General features: G+C 40.7%; 1 protein-coding gene across 1 annotated transcript; it reads right to left on the bottom strand.

The window, feature by feature from the left end:
* Positions 1-8,692: 8,692 nt before the first annotated feature.
* Positions 8,693-22,148, bottom strand: LOC107397234 (calcium/calmodulin-dependent protein kinase kinase 2). Its single transcript, XM_070552755.1, has 16 exons — positions 21,892-22,148; positions 21,331-21,672; positions 17,980-18,027; positions 17,070-17,123; positions 16,164-16,215; positions 15,893-16,026; positions 15,512-15,548; positions 15,320-15,341; positions 15,103-15,191; positions 14,288-14,487; positions 14,074-14,127; positions 13,894-13,967; positions 13,722-13,809; positions 10,542-10,673; positions 9,512-9,615; positions 8,693-9,255 (listed from the first exon to the last, which is right to left on the bottom strand). Exons 1-16 carry the CDS (start codon positions 21,958-21,960, stop codon positions 9,183-9,185), a joined length of 1,572 nt encoding a protein of 523 aa, XP_070408856.1. The 5' UTR covers positions 21,961-22,148; the 3' UTR covers positions 8,693-9,182.
* Positions 22,149-23,729: the final 1,581 nt, after the last annotated feature.

Here is a 23,729-nt window from a genome sequence, read left to right as displayed (position 1 = left end):
ATTCACTTTGTTGATGCCCGAAGGGAAAAGCCGAAGGTGAATGTAATCTGTTTTGAAACAGCAAATCATGGAGCAGTGTCCTTTCCGGCATGTTGAATAGCCAGATTACCACCAAGCTGCAGACATTTTAGCTCTCCTGAGAAGACACGTTAGCTCTGCGTTAGCCTGCTGGCTAACAGCTGCACTTTTATGTCTGAATCCCTGCCTGCCATAAATTGTGACATTAACGTCTTGTTTTTGTACAAGAAACAAGGAATATAGATGTAGAGGAACTTGTTGAAATTAAAACAGTTATTTTGTTAGAAAATTGATATCTCAGGATGAATTAAAAAATTGTGTTTGTTGTTTTAAGAGGTTAAATCAATTTCTTTTCCTCCCAAGCCTTTTAAAATCACGTGATCGGGCCCGATTTCCAATCACAAGTTCTGATCGGAGTATCCCTAATTTTTAGTTCAACCCACTGCTGTTCCTAGCATAGTGCTAGCTGTTACCATTCAGTTACATTGTTTATGCTAAGCTAAAGCTAAACGGAATATTGCCGGGCTGGTTACAAATGTCACGTTGTGAGCCAGGAGGAGGTTAGGACCCAAGATGCAGAAACCCAGAACGACACAAGGCAGGAGCGTAGTAAAACGTAAAATCCTTTATTGGCAGTCAATGTCCAAAATTCCAAGAAGGGCTTAAATCCAAGAAGGGGCAGGAAGCCCATATCCGAACGTCCAAAAATCCAAAAGAGCAAAAACCAAGAGACCTAGAGAAAAAAACAAATACCTAGAGAGGGGGGAACGAGACACCGCTGACAAAAACACAATGAACCGACAACACATTGAGACGCAGACAGGGTTATATACACAAGGGCTGGGTGATTAGGGAATTGTGCACAGGTGAGATTAATAAACAGAGAGGAGGAGCACAACGGAGCAGGGGAGGAAACCAGACCTAAAAATGGGGAAGGGAGCAAAATGAACTAAAGGAAGATACTGAATAAGTAATCCAAACATAACAAAAACCTAACGATTAGTGGAGTGACTAACAAAAACGTGAGGGAAACCTAGAGAGAACCTGGAGGGGGCTGGGACCACAGGGACACCGAAACCTAAGGGGGAACCTAAGGAGAAAACCTGGGGTAGGCTGGGGAACACAAGGAGGCACATGAGGAACACAAGGAGATACATAAGGGGAACCTAGAGAGGGATGGAGAACACAAGGAGACACATGAGGGGGGACACAGACAAGGAGACACATGAGGAACACACGGAGACACATAAGGGGAACCTAGAGAGGGATTGAGAACACAAGGAGACACATGAGGGAGACGCCGAGCATGACAACAAAATGCTTTTACCCACTTATCTAACTCTGGGGACCATGGAAACAGACAAAATACTCCACAGAACTTCACTTCCTTAAACAGCAGAATGAATGATCCATTTAGGGGAAGTTTGAAGTCCACATCACAGACACCATTTAGCTTGTGTTCTTTTCTTCTCTGCTGGTGGAGGCATAGTTTACCATCATTTGTGGGATTTTGGAAAGATTTCTGAGGAAAAAGACACTGATCCTTACATTGCTTTAAACTTAAGAAAAAAACCACAAAGTCTTTGTGACGACTGGTTATGTAGACATACATGAGGATAGATAATGAGAAATGCAATGTTCTTTTCCAGAATATGAATCTTTTGTGCCTCTTGAGTACCATATCAGAGCAAACAGTTGTCATAAATGTGTTTAAAACATGTCTGACGAAGAGTTTCTAAAAGCCAGAGCGACACATTAATCACGCTGCCACTCCAGCCTCAGCCAATCAGAGCAACGTCACACCACATAGATCTTAAAAACATCAGCAATACAGCAAACTCTGACATCAAAGCAGGAGAACTGGATGCAGAAATGTTTTTATTTTGCATGAAGGGAAGACTTTGGGTAAAATGTTAAGTGGTCTTTAGTGTCAAGTGGTCCTTTGGCTAACACCCACATTTTGTCATTTTTCGTGTGGATAAATCAATGTTTGAACCTGTGTTGAATACTTTTATTATTTTTAAGTCTCATTGGACTGCTCTCTGTCCTGCAGAACTTTGTGTTCATTTCTTTTAAATGTTATTTTAGTGTGTTTGCTCTCCGACACTTGAGTCCAGGCCTACAGTTCTTTTTTTCTTCTTTAAATCCAGCACATTCAAGTGTTCTTTCTCTCTCACACACACACTCTTTCTCAAGACTGAGTCACACAGATTTAAAATTCAGGAGTTACACAACCTGTCAGTTCTCTGAGCCATTTTTAATTCCCGCATTTACATTAAATTGCCAGATTCTTCAAGAAGTCGCCCTAAACAGCTGTGGGTTCAATGGGATTATCTTTCCAGAGCTTCACCAAAGTAACATTTTTCACATCAGACACACAGCAGCCATGGGTGATATCAGTCTAACGAAATGTGCCACAGAAAAACTAATCTATTATACATTCTGTTAAAAAAAAGTCTCACTATATTGAATAAATTTGGCGGTACAGACATCCTGACTCAGGAGATTAAGCGAGCATTCTATTGTTTTCATCATCAGCCATAAAAACTCAAACAGCATTTGACTGGAAATCTAATTAAAAATACTAATGTGTTCATCTTTCTGTGTTGTTAGCATTTCTTGGGTCACATGTAAGGGTGAAAGTGAAAAAGTCTTTTTCCAAAACTGATCAAGTAGAAAGATGATTCACTAGATGTGATTCAGAGGAGGATGGCAGGATATGAACATTGAATTTTAGACCCTGCTTCCGGCCAACTAAAAGTAGGATGAAAATCATAATTAAAGGAATCCCTATTACCTTTAAATTTCACACCAGAGTCCGTCTTTTTATATCAGCTTATGCTGCTGAGAAATAACAAACTTAAAGAAGTTTTGGTCCAGCCTTTGAAACAGGTAATTGCAATCATTTAGGAAGATGAAAGGAAACAACTTTCAGCTACCATGACACAAATGTTTAGCTCGACCTCTGTAAAAACAGATGTATTTGTAGCTTTTTTGCATCTGCTGAGCTCAGCCGGCTTGGATTGGAGCACCTCTGAATGTTATTCGATTGTGAAACCATAGTGTCAAAGTGCAACATTGTAGGCCACTGTTGTGAAAGTGAAACTCATATTATACAGATCCATTAGACAGAGAGACATATTTGAAGCCATTGTTTCTTGTAATGTTGATGATTATGATTTAAAGACAAAAATATATACTGTACAGACAGGAAAAAAATTGTTGGTACCCACTGGAATACACAATGGTCACAGAAATAACTTGAATATAACAAAAGTAATAATAAATTAAAATTATATCAAACTTAACCAATGAATGTCAGACGATGGTATTCAACCCAGTGATTCAACAGAATTGTTAAAAAAATAAACTCGTGGAACAAACCTGGACAAAAATAATGGTACCCCTAGAAAAGACTGAAAATAATGTGACCAAAGGGACATGTTAATTCAAGGTGTGTCCACATGTGTCTACAATCTTGTAATTAGCCAGTGGGCCTATAAATAGGGCTCCAGGTAGTCACTGTGTTGTTTGGTGGCATGGTGTGAACCACATCACATGGACCAGAAAGGAAAGAGTTGTCTCTGGAGATTAGAAAGAAAACTACAGACAAACATGTTAAAGGTAAAAGCTATAAGATCTCCAAGCAAGGATCCATGGGACTGTAGCCAATCTCCCTGGATGTGGCCACTGGAGGAAAATGAATGACAAAGAGGCAGATAATCCGAATGGTAACAAAAGAGTGCAGAAAAACTTCTGAAGAGATCCAAGGTGAACTTCAAGCTCAAGAAACATCAGTGTCAGATCGTACCATCCATTGTTGTTTGAGCCGAAGTGGACTACATGGGAGACGACCAAGGAGGACACCATTATTAGAAACAAATCATAAAAAAGCCAGAATGGAATATGCCAAACTACATGCTGATGAGCCACAAAGTTTCTGGGAGATTCCCCTTTGGCCAGATGAGAGAGCAATGGAACTTTTTTTGCCCAGACACATCAGCTCTATGTTCACAGATGGATAAATAACACATATCAAGAAAAGACCACTGTCCCTACTGTGAAACATGGAGGAGGCTCTGCTTTGTTCTGGGGCTGCTTTGCTGCATCTGGCCCAGGGTGTCTTGAATCTGTGCAAGCTTCAAAGAAATCTCAAGACTATCAATAGATTCTAGAGAGAAATGTGCTGGCTAGTGTCAGAAAGCTTGGTCTCAGTCACAGGTCATGGGTCTTGTAACAGGACAATGACCCAAAACACACAGCTAAACACACCCAAGAATGGCTAAAAGGAAAACATTGGACTATTCTAAAGTGGCCTTCTAAGCGTCCTGACCTCAATCCTAAGGAGCTGAAACATGCCATCTGGAAAAGGCGCCCTTCAAACCTGAGACAACTGGAGCAGTTTGCTAGCGAGGAGTGAGCCAAAATACCTGTTGAGAGATGTAGAAGCCTCATTGACAGCTACAGGAATCATACAGGAATTGATTGTCTCATAAGGTTGTGCATTAAATCATGGGTACCATAGTAAACACCCTCGTGAGCTGCTAGGTATCTGATATTCATTCTCTTACTTCGGAGTATTTGAAGTAAAGAAAAGCTTCTGTAAAGCTTCAAGCTGCAGAACAGGTGAGTTAACCATTGATTCAGGTGTGTTGGAGCAGGGGAACAACTAGATCATCCTGGACCGGAGAGTGTTGATTTAGAGCTTATCCAAATCACAAAACTAAAGGCTTGAAATATTTCAGTCTGTGAGTAATTAGTCTATAAAATCGGTTTCAATTTCTGAAAAAGGCAAAAAAAAAAGCATGTTTTTCTTCAATTTCTTTAATTCTTTTTCATTGTACGTCAAATGACTGCTTTATAAGACTGTCATTAAACTCTATCCTGTGGTTCATGAGATATTTTATGAAAACATTACCGCCTACCAGCCTTTTGAGTTAGAATGGGAAGATAAACAGAAAAGAAACTTGGAATTCAGATTTCCACTTTTCTCCTAAGTCAGCAGTTCCATTTCAGAGTAGTTTTTCTCCTTGAAAGCCCCAGATTCAGACAGCGTTAACGCAACAACCTAACACTACTGGGCTTGGTGCAAGATAAAGAAAGAGGGGGGGGGGTACAAAAACAGATGTATAATTCTATAAACCAGAATGCTGATGAGGACCTTTCTCTGGTTGTTTGAGAACATTTTTCTCCCTTTTTTTTGTTTCTTTCTCCTCTGTTGGAAAACAATTAACTGAGTGAGATGAGTAAGGGCCCTGATTCTGTCACAATCAGCGTTTCTCGTCTGCTGATGTGGAGGTTTTAGGCTTCCTTACATGCCCCCAGCGGGGGGGCGTAATGCACAATGCAGTTCAAGACCTGAAACAGCCTCTCAACTGCACTTACACTGCACCTTTTATGGTGAACATTAGCACACACTGTGCCGCAGCGAGCACTTTGTGACAGGCGTCAGCCCTGCAGACGTGAAACATTTCAAAGCTGTTTTTACACAAGTTTGGATGTTTATTGTCGAGAGAGACTGAGAGTAGCTGTACTGTATCACATCGAAGTACAGTCAGTATAAAGACTGTGTTATTAGAAGATTCGTTAGGGATTTGAATTTGGTGCAAATGCAAATTGATCTGAATCAACTTTGTTAGATCATGTTAAACCAGATTTTTAAATAAACAAGAACCTTTTTGTTTAAAAGGATACTTTGCAACTTTTTCATATTTTAAAATCATTTTCTGGAGCCAGTGTGTGCTAAAATAACTCTTTACTGGGTTACTTGAGGCAGCAGTGGTCAGAGGGACTGGCGGCACCTGTGCTCGGCAGCCTCGCCTGTCAGTGTGCCTCAGGGAAGCTGTGGCTGCATCATAGCTCATCACCATCAGTGTGTGAATGAATGAATGATACACTGTATCATCCTCTGACTCTGAAAGGCGCGTTACAAGGCAGAGTCATTTATCATTAGTTAATGAAAGGTCGCCCAGCCCCTGTGGCCAGTACATTCCACTTGCAACTTCAGCCTGGCAGCTGGTCTGTTGGGACTTCTTTTAAACGCGTTTTAGATCATGAACACGGCCGATTTGTTTAATTCAGTGATGAACCACTTCTGTAGACACCAAGGAAGGCTGGGGAGAAATTTCAGCTGTTGAGGTGTTAAAAAGATGAAGGCACAGTGAGATTTTGCTGTTGGTTGTACAAACAGACACTAGCGGATGCTAAGATCAAGCCAAAACTGCCTAGTTCCCTTTAAAACAAGTTTTTTTTCTTTCAATAAAAAATAGAAGTTTTCACTTCACTTCACTTACTGCAGCGATTTATTCCTAAAATTGGTTAAACTACTGTTCTAGAATCTAGTATCTAAATTTTCTAAACGAGTAAAATCTTCTCACCAAAACTTTACATTAATTGATGGGCTTGTGATGATTAATGCAAGACAAAAGTCTGGATGATTTAAGACACCAGGATCTCACCAAACACCTCACAGCCACAGGTGAGTCGTTTTCAGCATTGATGCACATTTTTGGCTCTCAATCCGTCATTGACAAGCAGATACTTAAGTCGCATTTAAATCTTTTAAATGGAAATATTACCTTGAGGGACTAAATGCACCAACCAAATGATCTATCTATCTATCTATCTATCTATCTATCTATCTATCTATCTATCCATAAAAAAATTCTACTAATGTATAAATATTTAGGCACCTTATATATATATATATATATATATATATATATATATATATATATATATATATATATAAATATAATTACACTGATGTAAACCTTCTGAAGTTTATTTTTCCAAACATTAAGCTCCAACAGAATCAGAAATGCTACAGTAAACAGCACACACTAGTGGCCAACTACTGGAACTGTTATCTTGATTGATTGATTGATAGATAGATAGATAGATAGATAGATAGATAGATAGATAGATAGATAGATAGATAGATAGATAATAAAGACAAGACAAAAATGATTAAAGAAAGGCAATAATATTTTATTTTATACGATGAACAAAGTACAGTTTGTGTAGCTTAAAGGCCCTGCTTTGACCTCTTATGTGATGACTGAGTCTGTTGGCATGCATTTAGTGGACAAGAGCCCTCAGCTCAATAAAACCAGCTACAACAACTAATGGTGTAAAAGAAACCAGATAACAGTGAGCCGATCACTTAGCCTGGCCATTCTGACAACAATCAGCAGCAGGTAAACAATGTTTAAATATGGCGAGTACAAAACACCGTCACCCTGTGTTCACAATCAGAAATATGTTAGAATACTCTTTATCATTTATAATCAGGGATAATATATTCATATTTTACACAACTAAAACAATCTGAGGCATTTTTCATTAACTTTCTTAATTAAATGCTCATATCTTTTATAAGGATGTTATAATTTATATAAATCTTAAACCAGAGTGTCAGGCTGTGTTGAGCCCATTTAAGGGCATAAATGTAATTATTTTATTAAAAAAGAAATTAATTAGGATCACCGAAGCACAAACAGCCCTCTGAACATAGCTGCTGGCTGTGCCTGCTGTACAATCTGACCGTGTGTACTGTTGCACTGTAGAGACACATCATGTGCATAGTACGAGCCTTAGAAACAGACATGAAAATACAGGAACGAGTGCAAAAACAGTCCAGTCCCTTTTTTTTCTATACATTCAACACAAAGGTGCTGAACTAAGAAACATGTGGAAGCATCAAATGTAAGAATCAGTACCGTATCCATAAGTTTTGTTTTCTACTGACACATTCAGTCAAGATCCTAAAGGGGAAAAAACTAACAAAAAAATAAATAAATAAATAAAGGAGGAAAAGTGGGTGGAAATGTCTAATCTGCTGCTTTGGGGTCGAAAGTAAAACACAACAAATTAAAAACACTGTTTGCTCAGTTACCTACACTTCTGACCAAAGAGGACAAGAATTTTTAAAACACCTCTGTAGTGTAAGTCATGCATAGATCAGTATAAAAGTCTGCATTGGCACTATGCTTCTACCTTTAAGTCAGCATTAACTTACTCTTTAATTGGCTGGAAAAATACCCCGACTGAAATGTGCAGCCTTAAATTAACAGAACTGTTTTTGACTAAACAAGCACATAAAAAATGTAAAATAATCAAACTTGAGGTTCTTTTGGACTATTTTTAGTTTTCAGTGTCTGCAAACAGACACACACACACACACACACACACACACACACACACACACACACATATATATATATATATATATATATATATATATATATATCTATATATAATTTTTTTTTTGCTTAAAGAAATTGATGTAAAGCTACAGAATTTTTTTGCACATTCTGTTTTTCTCAAGTGGACTACAGGTTTAATGCTCATTTTGCAGCATCTTAGTGGAATTCAAATGTATTTAACATGCTTCTTTTACTAAAGGAATGATTTTGTAACCAGAAAGGATCATCTTGAAGACTTCTATATGCATTACTGACAAACACGATTGTTACCAAAGCACTATATCAATAAATGAAAATTTTTAAAGCTTTAAAATTATGTAGTAAATGACAAATGTCAAATCGAGGTGTCTATAAAGCTTTTAAAATATCTGCACTGAGAAATTAAGCACATGCATTTACTGGAGTAAACACGTTTTCCCTTTTTCCCATTTGAAGTAAACTTTACAGGAATGTCTATGAATTATGATACAAAACAGGGTCCGGCTACTCTCAAGCAGCTTGAACCACACAATCAAGGTTTGTTCTCATCTAAAGAGAATCTCGTCCCATAAACCATCTCCTGCCTCTACCTGCACCTGAAGGGCTTAAGTAAAAAAAGAGTAAAACAAGAGGTTAAACCTGAAACTGTACGAGTAAAGCCTGAGACGAGGCATGCACGGACTATAAATGCATGCAGGACAGGAAGAAGAGAAGTGTGGATTAGAGGAAATGGGGTCAAAGTTCACATGGGACAATCACAACCCCCAAACTGAGCTGTACAAGAAGACAAAAAGATTTAAAGTTAAAAAAACTGCCACAGATTATAAATGCCTTCCTTTTTGTAAACAGTCCTTTATGTCCATCTTCCACGTTGATGTCCACCGTGTGTCGGCTGACAGTTTAAAGATGAGTAAAGGGGTGTCATGCTGTGCGGTTACAGGTAGGAAGATTTTCAGAGTGCATATCAAAGTGTCTGTATCAGGAAAGAGCCTCGTGCTCCCCGACGTAGGCCCCGTCCATGTTTCTCCCACAGTTACCGCTCCCCTGTTTACTGAGAGACAACAACAGAGACACAGCTTTAGCTCTAGCAACGATGCAGATCTGCGTCAATCACACAGCAATGAGAGGGCAAAATACCACGCTGACAGGTGAGGATTTCAGGATTGAGTATATAAGCTTTGAGCCAAATATCCTCTGAAAGTCACCTTTTTCAATATATATATTCTTTATCAACTGCAATATAAGCTCTGGCAGCTTTATGAAGGAAACAAGTCATGAAAAGACTCGTTGGTGAGACTATGACTCACGCGAGTGCTTGTCCTGATGCACACAAACTGCTGCGGTCCTCTTTCCGACCCAAGTCGAACGGATTCCCAAAAGAGCGCTTCCTCAACATGGTTCTCACCAGAATCTGGGGGGAATAAGACTTAAGGTTATACCACAGCAGAAATCTATATTCTAATACTCGCAAACACAGAGGTTTACTTTTAAATCTCTAACCCACAGTAACAAATAGTTGGTTTTGACTGCTGTCTATGAAGAAGTGATGCCGCGTCTGTGCCTCCATAACAAGTTAACCCAATGACTTCAACCCGAACGGTAATTTGTCTCACAATATTTGAGATTACCAAGAGGCAGCAAGTCAAGAAGGCCAACATGTGCCTAACACAGGGACAAGAGGTGAAGCGGTTATAGCTGATTCAGTGGTGTGATGGGATGCAGACGCAGGAAAATATGATGAAATTTTACATGTATGACATATAGGTTAGATCATTTATTAAAGGTTTGATTGACTGAAGAACCATTTTTAATGATTATTTCAGATTATAATGGGTCACTTTGAGGTTTTCATGTAGGCTGAACATGCACATATTCTCCTACACTTATCTCCTGCACTGGCTTCTGATAGAAAATAGACGGTGAAATTCTAGGATTTGAAAATCCTCACAGATTTATGTCACACTGTGAATTTGCATCCATGGCCTCACCCATCTTGGCTCACATCCACCTACAGAAACGCTTTTTAAACTTTTTTGCAGCTAGGAAAGAGCGGAGGGTGTTTTGGTGATAGTGACTTTGCAACATGGCTGAACATGTTCTGTTAGTCAATCAGAAGTGAGGTGTGTGCATATCATTAATAATAATGAGTAATCCCGCTGTTTTCACCAGCAAACGTCTGCACCTCAGAACAGGAGCATCATAACTTTTTTAATGACTAAAAAGGCACTGATTTACACTAGAGAACACTGCAAATGTATTGAATAACCAAGTAAACCACACCTTTAAAATTATTTTCATTCATGTTGGTGTGCAGCAAAGATGAAGTGATGAACTCACCACTGTAGCCAAACTTGGGATGTGCTTGACAGAATTCTCCACTTCCTCTTCAGTAACTTCAATCAGCTTAGAGCAGTTGTCATCCTCGGGAGGAAGAGGCTCCGCCCCCTGCTTCGTCACCCACAGGTGCACCTGGATACAAAAGGGCTAATGCTATTAATTTTTATCATAAGGTGTTTAAGAAGTAGGTGAAGTAATAAAACAGTTATTGTCTCAGAGGTCGTGAAACGTGAAATAAAAGATCAAATGAAAAGTAAAAGTCACATGACAAAGATGATCACGATCATTTATTTTACAATAATTAAATGTAAACTGCATCTAAAGAAGAAAGGGGGTTACTTTTATTAATTGTAGCTTGTAGAAAATACAAAATCCTTTGTTTCCACTAAAAATGTAATAAAACCAGGATCATTGATGATGAAGGAATGTAAATGACCCACACTTGTATTGCGCCTCTCAGAGTAAAGACTCCAAAGCGCTTTACACTACAGTGTATCATTCATCCATTCACACACACATGGTGATGAGCTATGATGTAGCCACAGCTGCCCTGGGGTGCGCTGACAGAGGCAAGGCTGCCGAGCACAGGCACCACTGGTCCCTCCGACCACCACCAGCAGGCAAGGTGGGTTAAGTGTCTTGCCCAAGGACACAACAGCAGAATTCTCTGTACGGAGCCGGGATCGAACCTGCAACCTTTCGATTACTAGACAACCCGTTCAACCTGTTGAGCGACTGCTGCCCTACACCTCAAAATATCAGTAGCAATAATAAGTGTCAGGAGCTAGAAACCTCAAAAGATGGTAAAGTTCAGATCTTGTGAAGTAGGTTTATGTGGTGAAAGTTTTAGAATATTAACATATTATAGCTCTTTGAATGGCTTCAGTTTGGAGAAATAGAGATCAGTATCTGTAGTATGGAACTCTCTCCCCCTGAGCCTGAGATCAGTGGACTCAGTGGTCTCCTTTAAAAAGCAGCCGAAGACTCATTTGTTCAAGATGGCTTTTGTATGACCTTCTTCACCACTCTCTCTTTATTCTGCTCTCCCCACCTATTCCACCTTCCTCAGGATCCACTGATTTCCCTCTTTCCTGTTCACTCTATCTCTTAATATTTTTAATTACAATTGTCAATTTTTTGCTCATTTTAAATATATTTTTGATCATTTTCTAAAATATTTTCTATATTTTTATACTTTTTGTTTTTGTGAAGTGCCTCGTGATTTTTATGGGCTCGACACACGGGAGGCGACATCGCCTCTCCTCCACTCATTTTCAATGAGACATGCGCAACAAAGCGACAATCGCGGGTCTCCCTCCTAAGCGAAACGCGAAAAACGTGCGTGTGAAATTGTGCGCTCGTGCACGTGTCGTGCACAGGCGACCCAGCGAAGCGATCCCAGAAAGTTGAAACATTTTCAACTTTTCATCGCTGTCGCTCGGACGAGGACCAATCAACGGAGGTTTCATTCACTCACCAATGAGCAGACAGGATGCTCCGTACATCTCCGGGCAAACATGGAGGAGAAGTTGATTATTATTATGTTTTATATAGTAAAATCAGAAGTAAGATTTTACATAACTCGCAGCACCTTGTGAAACATCATATCTACCACTTTATTAACTCTGAACTGCTTAAATAACCTTAATTCCCTCCAGCCTGACACAGCCAAACAAAACAACGGAAGTTTTGATTTTGCCATGGAACAGAACGCGTAGACGGCTTTGCCGCTGGCCGCTGCCGCGGGTCGCCTCCCGTGTGTTAGGTAATAAAAGCGGTGGCGACAAATTTCGCTGATCGCGGTCGTTTGTCGCCTCCCGTGTGTCGAGCCCATTATCTTGAGAGGCGCTATAGAAATGATATTTTCTTCTTCTTCTTCTATCCTACCTAGCAGATGAGCCAATTGCCAATTTGAGAGAAGTCACTTCTAAAGTGTTCTTGCATCTAAATAAATCAGAAATGTCATCACAGTTCTAACAAGTTTTATTTTATAAACTTTTACACCACATCAACTTTCACATTAGGTGGGTATTTATACAGAATTATGTGGTTATTTACATCAAACGTAGCTGCTCAGCTGGTTTCTGTAGTGGTTCTGGCCAGAATTTCAAAATAATTTTGTGAGAATAGCCATGAAATCTAGAATTTTTTTAAAGTGCATTTTAATGAATTAATTAGAATTATTTTTTGAGACACTTTTAGCTTGTTGTGACTAATTGTTAGCTCACCTGTATGATCAGAATTAAACTTCATTTCTCCAGAGTGAGGTTATTTAAAGAGCTGCGTATAACAGATAATAACTTATATTATTAGGACATTTCCAGAGAAAACATGCTTTAAAAGACCAACATGCCCTTTTCAGATAGACATTCTGGAACATTTGTGGACAATTCAATCCGGTTTTTAACCGGAACTGTGTTTTCAGACACACCACTTTTGTACCGGAACTTGTCCTTTCGGCTGCCTTCACACAGCAGGGAAAAGTTCCAGATGTCTGACGGCGGCGGGGAGGGTGGTGGGGGGAGAGAGAATCGGACTCATGTTAAGAAGAAGAAGAAGAAGAAGAAAATATCATTTCTATAGCGCCTCTCAAGATAAAAATCATGAGGCGCTTAAGCATAATTCTGCGCACACGAAGACGCATAAGAGACCTGGATGATGAATCACTGAAGCGTGTGAAGCGCTCCGTCGCGCGTCTAGACGGTACCGTAGGAGGCGAGCTGCCGTGGTTCGCCGCATGCTACAGTTGCGGGCTATCTAGGTGCGCACAGCGTCCCCCGGTCCCCTCCTCCTCCCCCTCCCCCTTGTCCGGAACTTTACCTCACCAGTCTGAAGCAGCCACCCTGTTCGTAACAAGTCCGGAGCTGTTACTAGGGGCTTCGTCCGGATAAATTCCGGAACATGTTATCCGATGTTTGTATTCAGACACAAAGGTCTTACAGACAGATTCCGGAACATTTCCGTTTTTCATGGCCTGTCTGAAGGGGGCTTCAACAGAGAAAATATAGATTCCCAAATGCCTCGTTGGAAATCAAACCATTTAGATGTTGAAAAATTGTAGAAAACGTGGAGGAACATTTTTCTAAAAAATTAAAGTAGCTAATAATAATATTTAGCATGCAGCTCTTCAAAAACACAATTACAGATTATTAATTAATTGTGGAATAACAGTGTTTGTACCTTTATTTGTGGCACTGATATCCTGGTTTCTGGGTTCTTATCCAACATTTTCAACAACAGATCTTTGAGATCACCTGAAATGTCGGTGCTGATGACAGGAAAGAGAAACACGTGAATAAAAAGGCTGTTAGGATTAGGTGAATGATTGAACCTGATAAGATCCAGAACGTACTGTTCTGGTATCACCACTGGCTGAGTCTTGATCTTTTGATGAAGACTGAGAATACGCTCATCCATGAATGGACACTACAGAGACAAGGAAAGTGTTGAGTATTAGAAAACAAAACACTCCAGAGTAAAACTTAGGAGAAACTTTTAAAATTGCTCTATTTCTGTTAGTGCATGAACTCACCACACCAAAGACAAAGCAGTAAAGAGTCACTCCCATGGCCCAAACATCCAGAGCCTTTGAGAAAAATAAAAAAACACCCAAGTAAATATTTGATAAACTGTTCATTTGGTCTGTGATATTTTAAAGTCCCATGGGTAATGATGTATGAAACCCATGTTCTTGCATTCCTGAAAAGTATCTCCAGATGGCGCTACTTAGCTAAATGGTTGCTCACCTTCCCAGAGAAATTCTTTCTGGTCTCAGAAAGGGTTTCAGGTGCCAGGAAAGCCGGCGTTCCCACTGTGCTGGTCAGCAGAGCATCAGCTCCCTCAAACTGGTTACTAACTCCAAAATCTGCAATCTTGATGTGTCCGTCTTCTCCCACCAGCAGGTTGGAGGGTTTGATGTCTCTGTGAATGATCCTCTGGTAATGCACTGGTAACAAAATAAGACATGAAGCTCATTTTAGTAAATATTTCTCAACATTCTCTGTCCACAGCTAAGAATGACTGTAAAACACTTTATTTTTCTTTATATTTCTCTACAAAGTTCAGATTTCTTATGTCAAAGATGCAAAGCCCTCCCTCTTTTCCTCAGTAGTCTCCTAGACAACACTTGAGCAAAACCACTTCTCCGGAGCTGAAAAGCATTAAGAGCCAGTGAGATGAGGTGAGATGATCCTTGTGGGTGGCTCGAGTTAAGAACAGCTCTGATGAAGGACTTGTGTCGAAAAGCAGGGAAGATTTAAAGGACATGGGGAGATCGTGACAACACTCTAAGTGCTCCCTCATCTTTACTAAATCACACAATTCAAATTTAGACTTGTAAGTTTATTTTCACCTAATTATATCAGGTATAAGATGGTAGTTTTGAAACAAAAAGGCACAATTTGATGACTAAATTGTCTAATTAGAGTAAAATTAAAGTTAAAGCCCAAGTTGTTCTGAATCATCTATAATTCCAGACGAGTGATGGATGACCTGAGAGTGATTATACGAGGATAAAGCGACAGCCTGGCTGGAAAAGTAACAGGATGTTCTGAAAACTCACAATATTCAATTCCTCTGAGAAGGTCCCGGAAGTAAAAACGAGCCTGGTCTTCACTAAATGCTTTATCTGCTGGCACCTCCATTACCGCCCTAGACGCGCATTAGGGGAAAGGAATGGAAATGTAAAAACAACACGCAGGCGTAATTAGCAATCATATCTAATGAGTTTGAGAATGTAGCAGAGCTACAGTGGTTCTGATAAAAGGAGCTTAACTCACCCTTGTTTCACCAGCTCAAACACTGCAGTAAAAGCAGAAACAACTCAGCCACGAAAGCTTTCAGTTATATCACTGTGTGTGTGTGTGCGTGTGTGTGTGTGTGTGTGTGTGTGTGTGTGTGTGTGTGTGTGTGCGTGCGTGCGTGCGTGCGTGCGTGCGTGCGTGCGTGTGTGTGTGTGTGTGTAAACATACCCATGTACAGATGGTCCTCGCTGGGGTCATCCAAAACCTGGTGCCAAAACACAAAGGAATGAAAAGGATTGGAAACACAAACACAGACACTCCAATCAACATCAGATCATCGTCTGTTAAAGTGACAGGAAGGAGCCTATTGTCTGTATCATGTAATGGGATGTATTTGAGGTTTGATCAAAATCTGATTGCTTTGTCCTTCTAAAAAGAGATTTTACTTTCATGACTTTATAAAACAACCTTTAATTGATCTAGTTTCATGTTTTTTCATTAATCATCCCATCTGTTCATTGTTCTGAGGACAGAAGGGGTCCGGCACTTTGAAAAGCTGCACTTGTTAAAAGACAATCAGATTGGAAATAACAAACGTTTATTACCCACCTCTACCAGCTTGACCACATTAGGATGGTCTAGTTTTTTAAGAATAGCGATCTCTTGATAAACTCGCTCTAGTGGCCCTTTAGGTTGACCAGGACCCTCGGGGAGTGATCTGGCTCCACGAGGAGGTGGTCTCCCTGATGGAGGAGAAAGCACCACATGTAAGGAGCAGAAGAAACACACAGAAGGATTAAATACTGATAGGGTTAGTGCGGGCACCACTGGAGCATTACAGACTGCTCATTTTTGTGAAAACCGTTTGCCTCTGACTTACGTGGGAAACCTGCCTGCCTCATCAGCTTCTTCTTGGACAACACCTTCATCGCCTGCAGGCAGACATGGATTAGGATGCGGAGGAGAAAAAGAGGGACAGAGGGGTTGAGGGGGGCCAGAATACAGATGAACAGAGAGGCAGACAGAAAGCATTTGTAAGGAACAGCTCGGTGATATGTGGCTTTTTTGACAGAGCGCCCACTCATACACCTACTGGACAGATGAGTGTCACGTTCTGCGGGCTAAATCTCTCTCCCAGGGACCAGCATCACAAGTCATAAGTTAAAACAGTTAAATTAGCTGTTTGGTCAATGAAAGTATATATATATATATATATATATATATATATATATATATAGACGGACGGACGGACGGACAGACAGACGATAGATAGACAGATAGACAGATAGACAGATAGATAGATAGATAGATAGATAGATAGATAGATAGATAGATAGATAGATAGATAGATAGATAGATAGATAGATAGATAGATAGATAATGTGACTTTAAGCACCAATCCAGTTTGATTCCAAATTAAATGATTTTCTAACAGTTTTGCATCTCCAACAATCACAGCTGAACCATCACAATCTACTGAGAGAGCAGACACATCACGGGGGATCAAACAGATTTTCATAATCTAACTCCATGCACTCAGTTATTTTGACAATAATATAATCACTAAATGTGACGTGAGCTTTGTCACTTGGGAGAACTATTAAAATAATCCCTGTGTCATTTTTCTGTGATCATAATCATAATCAGCAAATTGAAACGCTTGAGCAACTCTGTGAAGTCAATTATCTGGAGATATTGATAGACGTGGGGGGGGGGGTTTGATTAATATTGGGTTATACACGTGATAATTAAGGAGGGATGAGAGGAAACCATCTGGAAAACTCACATAGTATGTGTTGTCATCCTCGTTGTAAGCCAGCTTGACAACGCCGTAGGAGCCCTGCAGAAAGAGGATAAAACCAAAAGTAGGACTAAGGAAATAAAAACAAACATTAATAATACATAGAAACACACACACACTCTTCTCCACACAGGAAGTGAGTGGGCTGACAGTATTCACTCAAAGGGTACCAGCTGCTTCAAAGGGAGAACAGGGAAATTCAAATAATCTCTTCATCTCTCTTTCATTTTTGATTTCAGGCTAATTAACTGGATCTGGTTTGTGCTACCAAGCTCTGCTTCCCACACACAGGAAGCTCAGGACAGAAAGTAGGCCCACTTAGACGCCTGTGCAGACAAATTCAGACACAAAAACACCAACAGACAGAAAAAGAGAGCGAACACAGGATCGGTTCCTGCTGGGGGAGCAGATTGCAGCATGGAGAGGCAGCAGATAGCTCATCACACAGTCCAAGAGCTGATCTGATAGCAGGAGCTTCTCCAACAATCCTAAAAGGCTTTAATTGTCTCCACTGGGCTCAAAACTGCACACACCAACATGTCTATTTACATACTGAAACGCAACTACACACACATTCTGCTTGGTAAAACCAACAGTCCACAATATGTGCACAGACACACACACACACACACCCCTATCCACTAAGCCTAATACAACCCTTAGAGAGCACTATTTATACCAGCCTCTCATCCATCTTCCAGCCCTCCCATGGCCCTGGTGGTTTACACAGAGTTTGGGAAAATGAGGACAGCCGGGAGCGAGGATATCAGAGGCTGTTACTGCTTGTCCTTGATGATGTGCGTTTATTTGACAGACGTGCAGTAGGCGGAGAGACAGAGGAAATGAAAGAGTCAGTGAAAAGGGAGCAATCACAGTGAGTCCTCTCGAATGGTACCTTTCCAATCTCGTCTTTCAGTTTGTACTGGTTGAGTTGAACGCAGTCCTTCAGGGGGAGAGAAGCAGAAAGAAGAGGAGAAATTTCAAAAGGAATCAATCACATCAGCAGTTATGTACCTTATACAGTGAATCTTGGGAATTTTCTTTTCCTCTGACTACCAAAGAATGTCTACACATTAGTTTTTTTCTTCCTCTTTTTTACATTTGGAAATTTAAAATGTAATGACTGCTAAATCAGGCCAGGTCCTATCTTCTTCTTAGGTGGAGTAAATAGGCAATTGAATTATTCTGTTTCCACTAATTTCATCCAAAGAAACAGATCAAAACACCCTCAGATGTCACAGATTAATCCCAGAAACAAATAAACATACAAAATTAAAATCGAAGTGGATATGGTAGTATTACAGTTGGGTTTATATATGTAAAGCTAAATAGTAACGTGTGTGTGTGTGTGTGCTAAGAACAGAAGCGATCATTTGTGGAACGTACATTTTTAGAGATTTTTTAAATCTATTTTAAATAAAGAGAAATTTTTCTACATGAAGAAACTCTTCTAAAGAAATAAACTTGCATCTCCTAAAAAGTACAACAGTGTTAAAGCCAAATTCTTCTAAGGGAGATACTACCCACTCCTACATCTAGTAGAGCTACTACCTACACCCAACACACCTTAAACCTTACCTTTGCATCCACAAAGCTTGGCCTTTATCATTGTGCTGCTGTATTCAAGACAAATGCACACGTAGTTCTGCTATTATACACCAGGCTAACAAATGCTAAAGGTACGGTTCACTAAAAAACAATGTTTTAATTATTATTTCTGATTTCATGAATTTTTCATGCAATGTGACGTTGGCTGTTGGCAGGGTGAACATGAAAATGGTCTTCTAACCATTTCTCCTGAAAATCTAGGTTCAGAAAAGCCTGACAGATCTACATCACACTGTCACTTAAAGAGCAAGTCACCCCCAAATAAATGTTTTTTTTTTTGCTGATTAACTATATAACTGAGTGTCTAATCATGCTGTAGATGCGTGTAGCCAATCATTTGGTACTTTAGTGCATCTTAGTTCAAATTTAAATATTCTGTCAGTGTTGTGTCGTCGTCAGGTAAAAACTCTACACTGCATTTGAATTAAAATCTGCCACTGCTATTGGCTAAGAGGTACACTATGACGTTAGCTGGTACATTATGATGTCACAATGTTGTTGTGAGCATGTGTGTTTGTGTATTTGTTAGTGGCCCCGCCCTCTCGGTCTGCCAGGCAACAGCATTTATTGTAATTTTCAAACATGAAGTGGAAGTGGAGTAAAGCCTTGGGCATACTGGAGACAGAGGCGCACTCGCGTCGTGCCAACATGGTGACTCTGTATCTGGTTTAGAGGGCTTTCACACCATCTCACCGCTGCTCTCTTTTTTTTCTTTCGTGATTTCCAAACTAACCAGTTAGTGAGGTCTTTTATTGACGCCATGTTTGTTTTGGCTGTACCCACAAACCCAGCTCTCTCCATCTGGTCTGAATAGTCTAGTGTACCCCTTAATGGAATGCTCCAGAACTACATGCAGTGCAGTGCTGTGTAGTAGCAAGTATGTGAACAAAGACGCAGCCTGCTGCCTGCACCAACACGAGGTCAAACAGCAAGTATATCACAGCCCTTAGCATTAGCAACTCCACAACACAGCAGAACTCCTTCAAGCTTGTGTTTTTTGTGGAGATAAAGCATCAACGTTGCAGAGCTAACAGAGTCAGTGATAGAGTTGCTTTGCTGTTAGCAGATCAGAAGGGAGATGTTCAAATCCAAATCCTGCCACCTGAAGCTTCTTTCTCATGCTGATTTGTACTTCCTGAAACAGGCATACCCACCCCTACCTCCGAAAATGGCATTCCTGCTAGAGACCACTGCAAATGTATAGAGCTCCGGGAGTTGACGTCACTTCTCCCGGCATGCAACAGTTCCAATCAAAACGGCGCCATCTTGGCAGTCAGAAGCCAGCGGCTGGACTATTTGTTATTGTCAGAAAACTCAATCAAACAGGAAATATGGTAGATTCCTGTTGTGCCCCAGAATGCAGAACAGACGTGGACGACACAAGGAATGAGCCATCTACAGGATTCCCCAAGATCCGGAGCGCTGCAAACGTTGGATCATTGTAATAAAACGTGCTAGTGACCGGGCTAAAATGAAACTGTGGGATCCCGAGAGTAAAGGTTTTCGCTTATGCAGCGACCGCTTCATATCAGGTACTTAAACCAACGTTTCCTCAACTGTGTATGGTGTTTATTTTAAATGCTTTTATTACGATTCTTAGTGGGCTTCCTAAACTTATTTTGGCGTGGCTTTTTCTGTCTTATTACTCATAGCAACAAGTAAACGTCACGTAAAACGTTGCCTCGTGTTTCTGCGTGCTGCCGTTTACGTGTTTTATGATGACAGCAATTAACCGGCTAAGCTGTATTTAATTTTTAAGCAATGGTTGATCAATTGTCAGATCACACATAAAAAGCACTTTGGATTGCTATTATCTGTCTCACCGAGACAGATCTCAGACAGATCCTGAGACGCTCCTGCCTGACATATTTATTTTATTCACGGGAAAAAATCAGACTAGTGATTTCTCTTGGCGCTCAGTTTATACTTTCAAACAGCACAGCACTCTATTTAAACTACTTACATGTAAATCTATGTTATTTGTCCATCCATCCATTTTCATCCGCTTATCCGGAGTCAGGTTATGGAGGCAGTAGCCTAAGTCGAGCGGCCCAGACTTCTCTCTCCCCAGCCACTTGGGCCAGCTCCTCCGAAGAAATCCCAAGGCGTTCCCCGGCCAGGTCCGGTAAGAAGTCCGTTCTGACAGCTTCTGGCATTTTTAAAAAGTATCCCAGGGGCACGGTAAGGGTCGGAGATGTTTAGTCAATTTAATTTCTGACTATATAAAAAGATTTATTTGGTTTTAAAGTGTGAAGTAAACTCCAACGAAGTAAAATCCAAGCCGATCCCGTTCATTTTGTTTACATTTGTTGCCTGCCAACATGGCGTCTACTCTCTGAGAGTCACGTGACGTCCGGAGCTCTATTGATTAAATGGGTGAACCACATCTTTAAAGAGAACCATGGCTATGTGTCAGAGTAAGTTTTTTGGGTTTCATGCAACACACAACATCTAGAAAAGAATGAAGTGGGTCAGATGGTTCAGAGATCCAGAATCACATTATCACCAGTACTCCTGCACAGCTTGTGGCCATTAATTAGACAATTTTCTTTAAAGTCATGATTATTTGATATGTGACAACCCAAATAATTGACTGTGGTGTTAAAACTAAAAGGTAAAGTTCAGGGTTGAACAGTACCTGCAGATCTGTGATGGAGACGCTGTGGGACTCCACGGTGGGCCGGCGGGGCAGACGTGGAGAAGAATGGGGTGATGTGATAGGAGAGTATGGTAGTGATGGGTAAATATAGCGCCCGTTTAATCCAGGGGAGCTGCAGGGGGATGCTGCCGTCTGTGAGCGCTCCTGCAAAGAGAGCTTCCGGTCGGACAGGCTCAGCCTGCCCCTCTGCTCTTGGCTTTCCGGCAGCAGAGCCTCTGGCCGACCAAATGTATGGGACAGCAGGTCACAGGATGGAGTCCGGAAAGGTGCTGCAGGGGAGGAAGCAGGCTCGGGCGTCTCAGAGCTGTCCATTTCTTCTACCTGATGTAGTGCATAGAAATAATTTTTGTTACTTCATTTTAACATAAATAAATGTCAGTAGTTGAGTACAAACTTTTAATAAGGTGTTAAAGTTTGTGTTTTTATTCAGGCTAGCATTTGAAACTTCACTTTAGGTCAATATGAAGATTTATTACAAATTTTCCCAATTATGTATTTGAATCTTGCACTTTCTATAAATCAGATTATTTTTCATCTCACCTCTTCCTCTGCAGCCTGTCCAGGTGGCCGGCTTGGTTCATACTCCGTGACCACGATGAGGGACTCCATGGGGTCCGAGGACAGTGTAAGTGTTTAAAGGTGGCACAGGACAGCTGCACAGCAGATCAGGGAGAGGTTGGGAGGGCTGCACTGAGGGGGCATGGCTACCGCAAGACGCTGGGGGCTCAGCAGAAGGCCAAGCAGTTACGTGGCAAGGAAACATGGTGCCTGTCCAGGAAGACTGAGAATCGCTGCTCCATCAGAGCAAACCTTCGAAGGGGAGATGTGTCTAAGGCAAAGGGACAGAAAAATATGGGTTTGTTTAGAAAGTAAAAGACAGATTGTTACGTAAAAAATTGCAAATACACACTTCCCCGCTACTGCACAACTACACATAAGCATTTGAGAGGTGGTTAAACTGTCAGATTTTATGGGAATGTCTTTATTTTGCTCACAGCTGTGTCAACAGGTAGGAGTGTTAGCTGGAACCAATCTGCATTTCTTTAGCACATCTGAACTTCAAAGTCCCCATCACAGAAAAGTAAGACAAAAGCTGTTTCTCAGCTGACAACACATTTAAAGCAGCACAGCTCTATTTTCCACATTCAGAGTTCGTTTTTGATGTTGTTTATTTAGAGGACGGTACTGAAACCCACACTTCTCATGTGTCTTAGAAAGCATTTAACTATTAACCCCTAAAAGGGGTTGTGTATATTGTGTATCACAATAATAGGGGTTAGATTATGGAACAATTTAGAAGAGGAAATCAAAGTAAGTACAAATATAAATGTGTTAAAAATGAATTATAAAAAACATATTCTGAACAAGTATATAGTGGAAAATCGATGATTTAAGTGGGTGTCCTTTATTCTAAGGAAAAGTAAATTGTATCAATTGTAAAAAAAATGTGTTTTTTTTTGTTGTTTTTTTTCCCATATGGTTTGGTGTTTATTTTTTATTTTTTGGTGACTTGTACCATTTTGTTTGTTTTAATGTAGGTTTTGTGTTAGATTTAGTAAACAAGTAAAACTTACTTGTATAAAGGGGTAGGGACATATAAGTTCCCACTTCTGCCTACTCCTTTTCAAACAGAGAAGAAGGGATGATGATATGTATTTTTTCTGTTTGTGGTATTTTAAAAAAAATGATGTATGTTTTCTTTGTTTGAAATAAACTAAACTAAACTAGAAAAGAACATACAGGATCCAAGCACACTAGTAATCAGTTTTGTTATACTTTCAGTAAAACAAAAATATTAAACATGTTTTTTTTCATTAGGATAGAAACATAATGTCAGGCGTGCTGGTGAGTGAGACGGAGGTGAGGATCCACACACGGGTGAAGGAGGCAGGCAGGCAAACAGGAACATTAAAACAGGGATTTTAATCGGGAACACGCTGACATAGAAACAATGATCCAACACGAGACACAGAACTGAAGGGGTTTAAATACAAGAGGGCTGGGAGCTTGGGTGATTGGAAAACGAGAGGCAGGTGGGAGCAATTAGAGACACATGACTAAACAGAACGGGGAGACAGGACAGGGTGTGACAGTACCCTACACCCCCCCCCCCCCCTCAAAGGGCGGATCCCAGACACCCACAGGAACACAGAGCAGGGTGGGAGGAGGGGGACCAGGAAGGAGGGCCAAGAGGAACTGAGGGACCGGTGGAGAGGAGGCAGGAACCAGTAAAGTCCAGGGAGCTCCGTCTGGGGCAGAGGAGGAGACGACGACGAGCTCTTGGGGGCCTGCGTCTGGGGCAGAGGAGGAGACAACGACGACGAGCTCTCTGGGGCCTGCGTCTGGGGCAGAGGAGGAGACGACGACGAGCTCTTGGG

This window comes from Nothobranchius furzeri, chromosome 6, assembly GCF_043380555.1.
Source record: "Nothobranchius furzeri strain GRZ-AD chromosome 6, NfurGRZ-RIMD1, whole genome shotgun sequence".
In the NCBI taxonomy this organism is placed as follows: Eukaryota; Metazoa; Chordata; class Actinopteri; order Cyprinodontiformes; family Nothobranchiidae; genus Nothobranchius; species Nothobranchius furzeri.
Note: the sequence above shows the minus strand (reverse complement) of the source record. Positions and strands in the feature narration are given on the sequence as shown.

Excerpts from the sequence above, each read along its gene's own strand:
- LOC107397234 (XM_070552755.1), bottom strand. The coding sequence starts at position 21,960 with ATGGAGTCCCTCATCGTGGTCACGGAGTATGAACCAAGCCGGCCACCT. Across the intron at positions 16,027-16,163 it reads GAGGCAGGCAGGTTTCCCAC|GGAGACCACCTCCTCGTGGA; the intron begins GTAAGTCAGAGG and ends CTCCTCCATCAG. Across the intron at positions 13,968-14,073 it reads ACTGCTTTGTCTTTGGTGTG|TGTCCATTCATGGATGAGCG; the intron begins GTGAGTTCATGC and ends TTGTCTCTGTAG.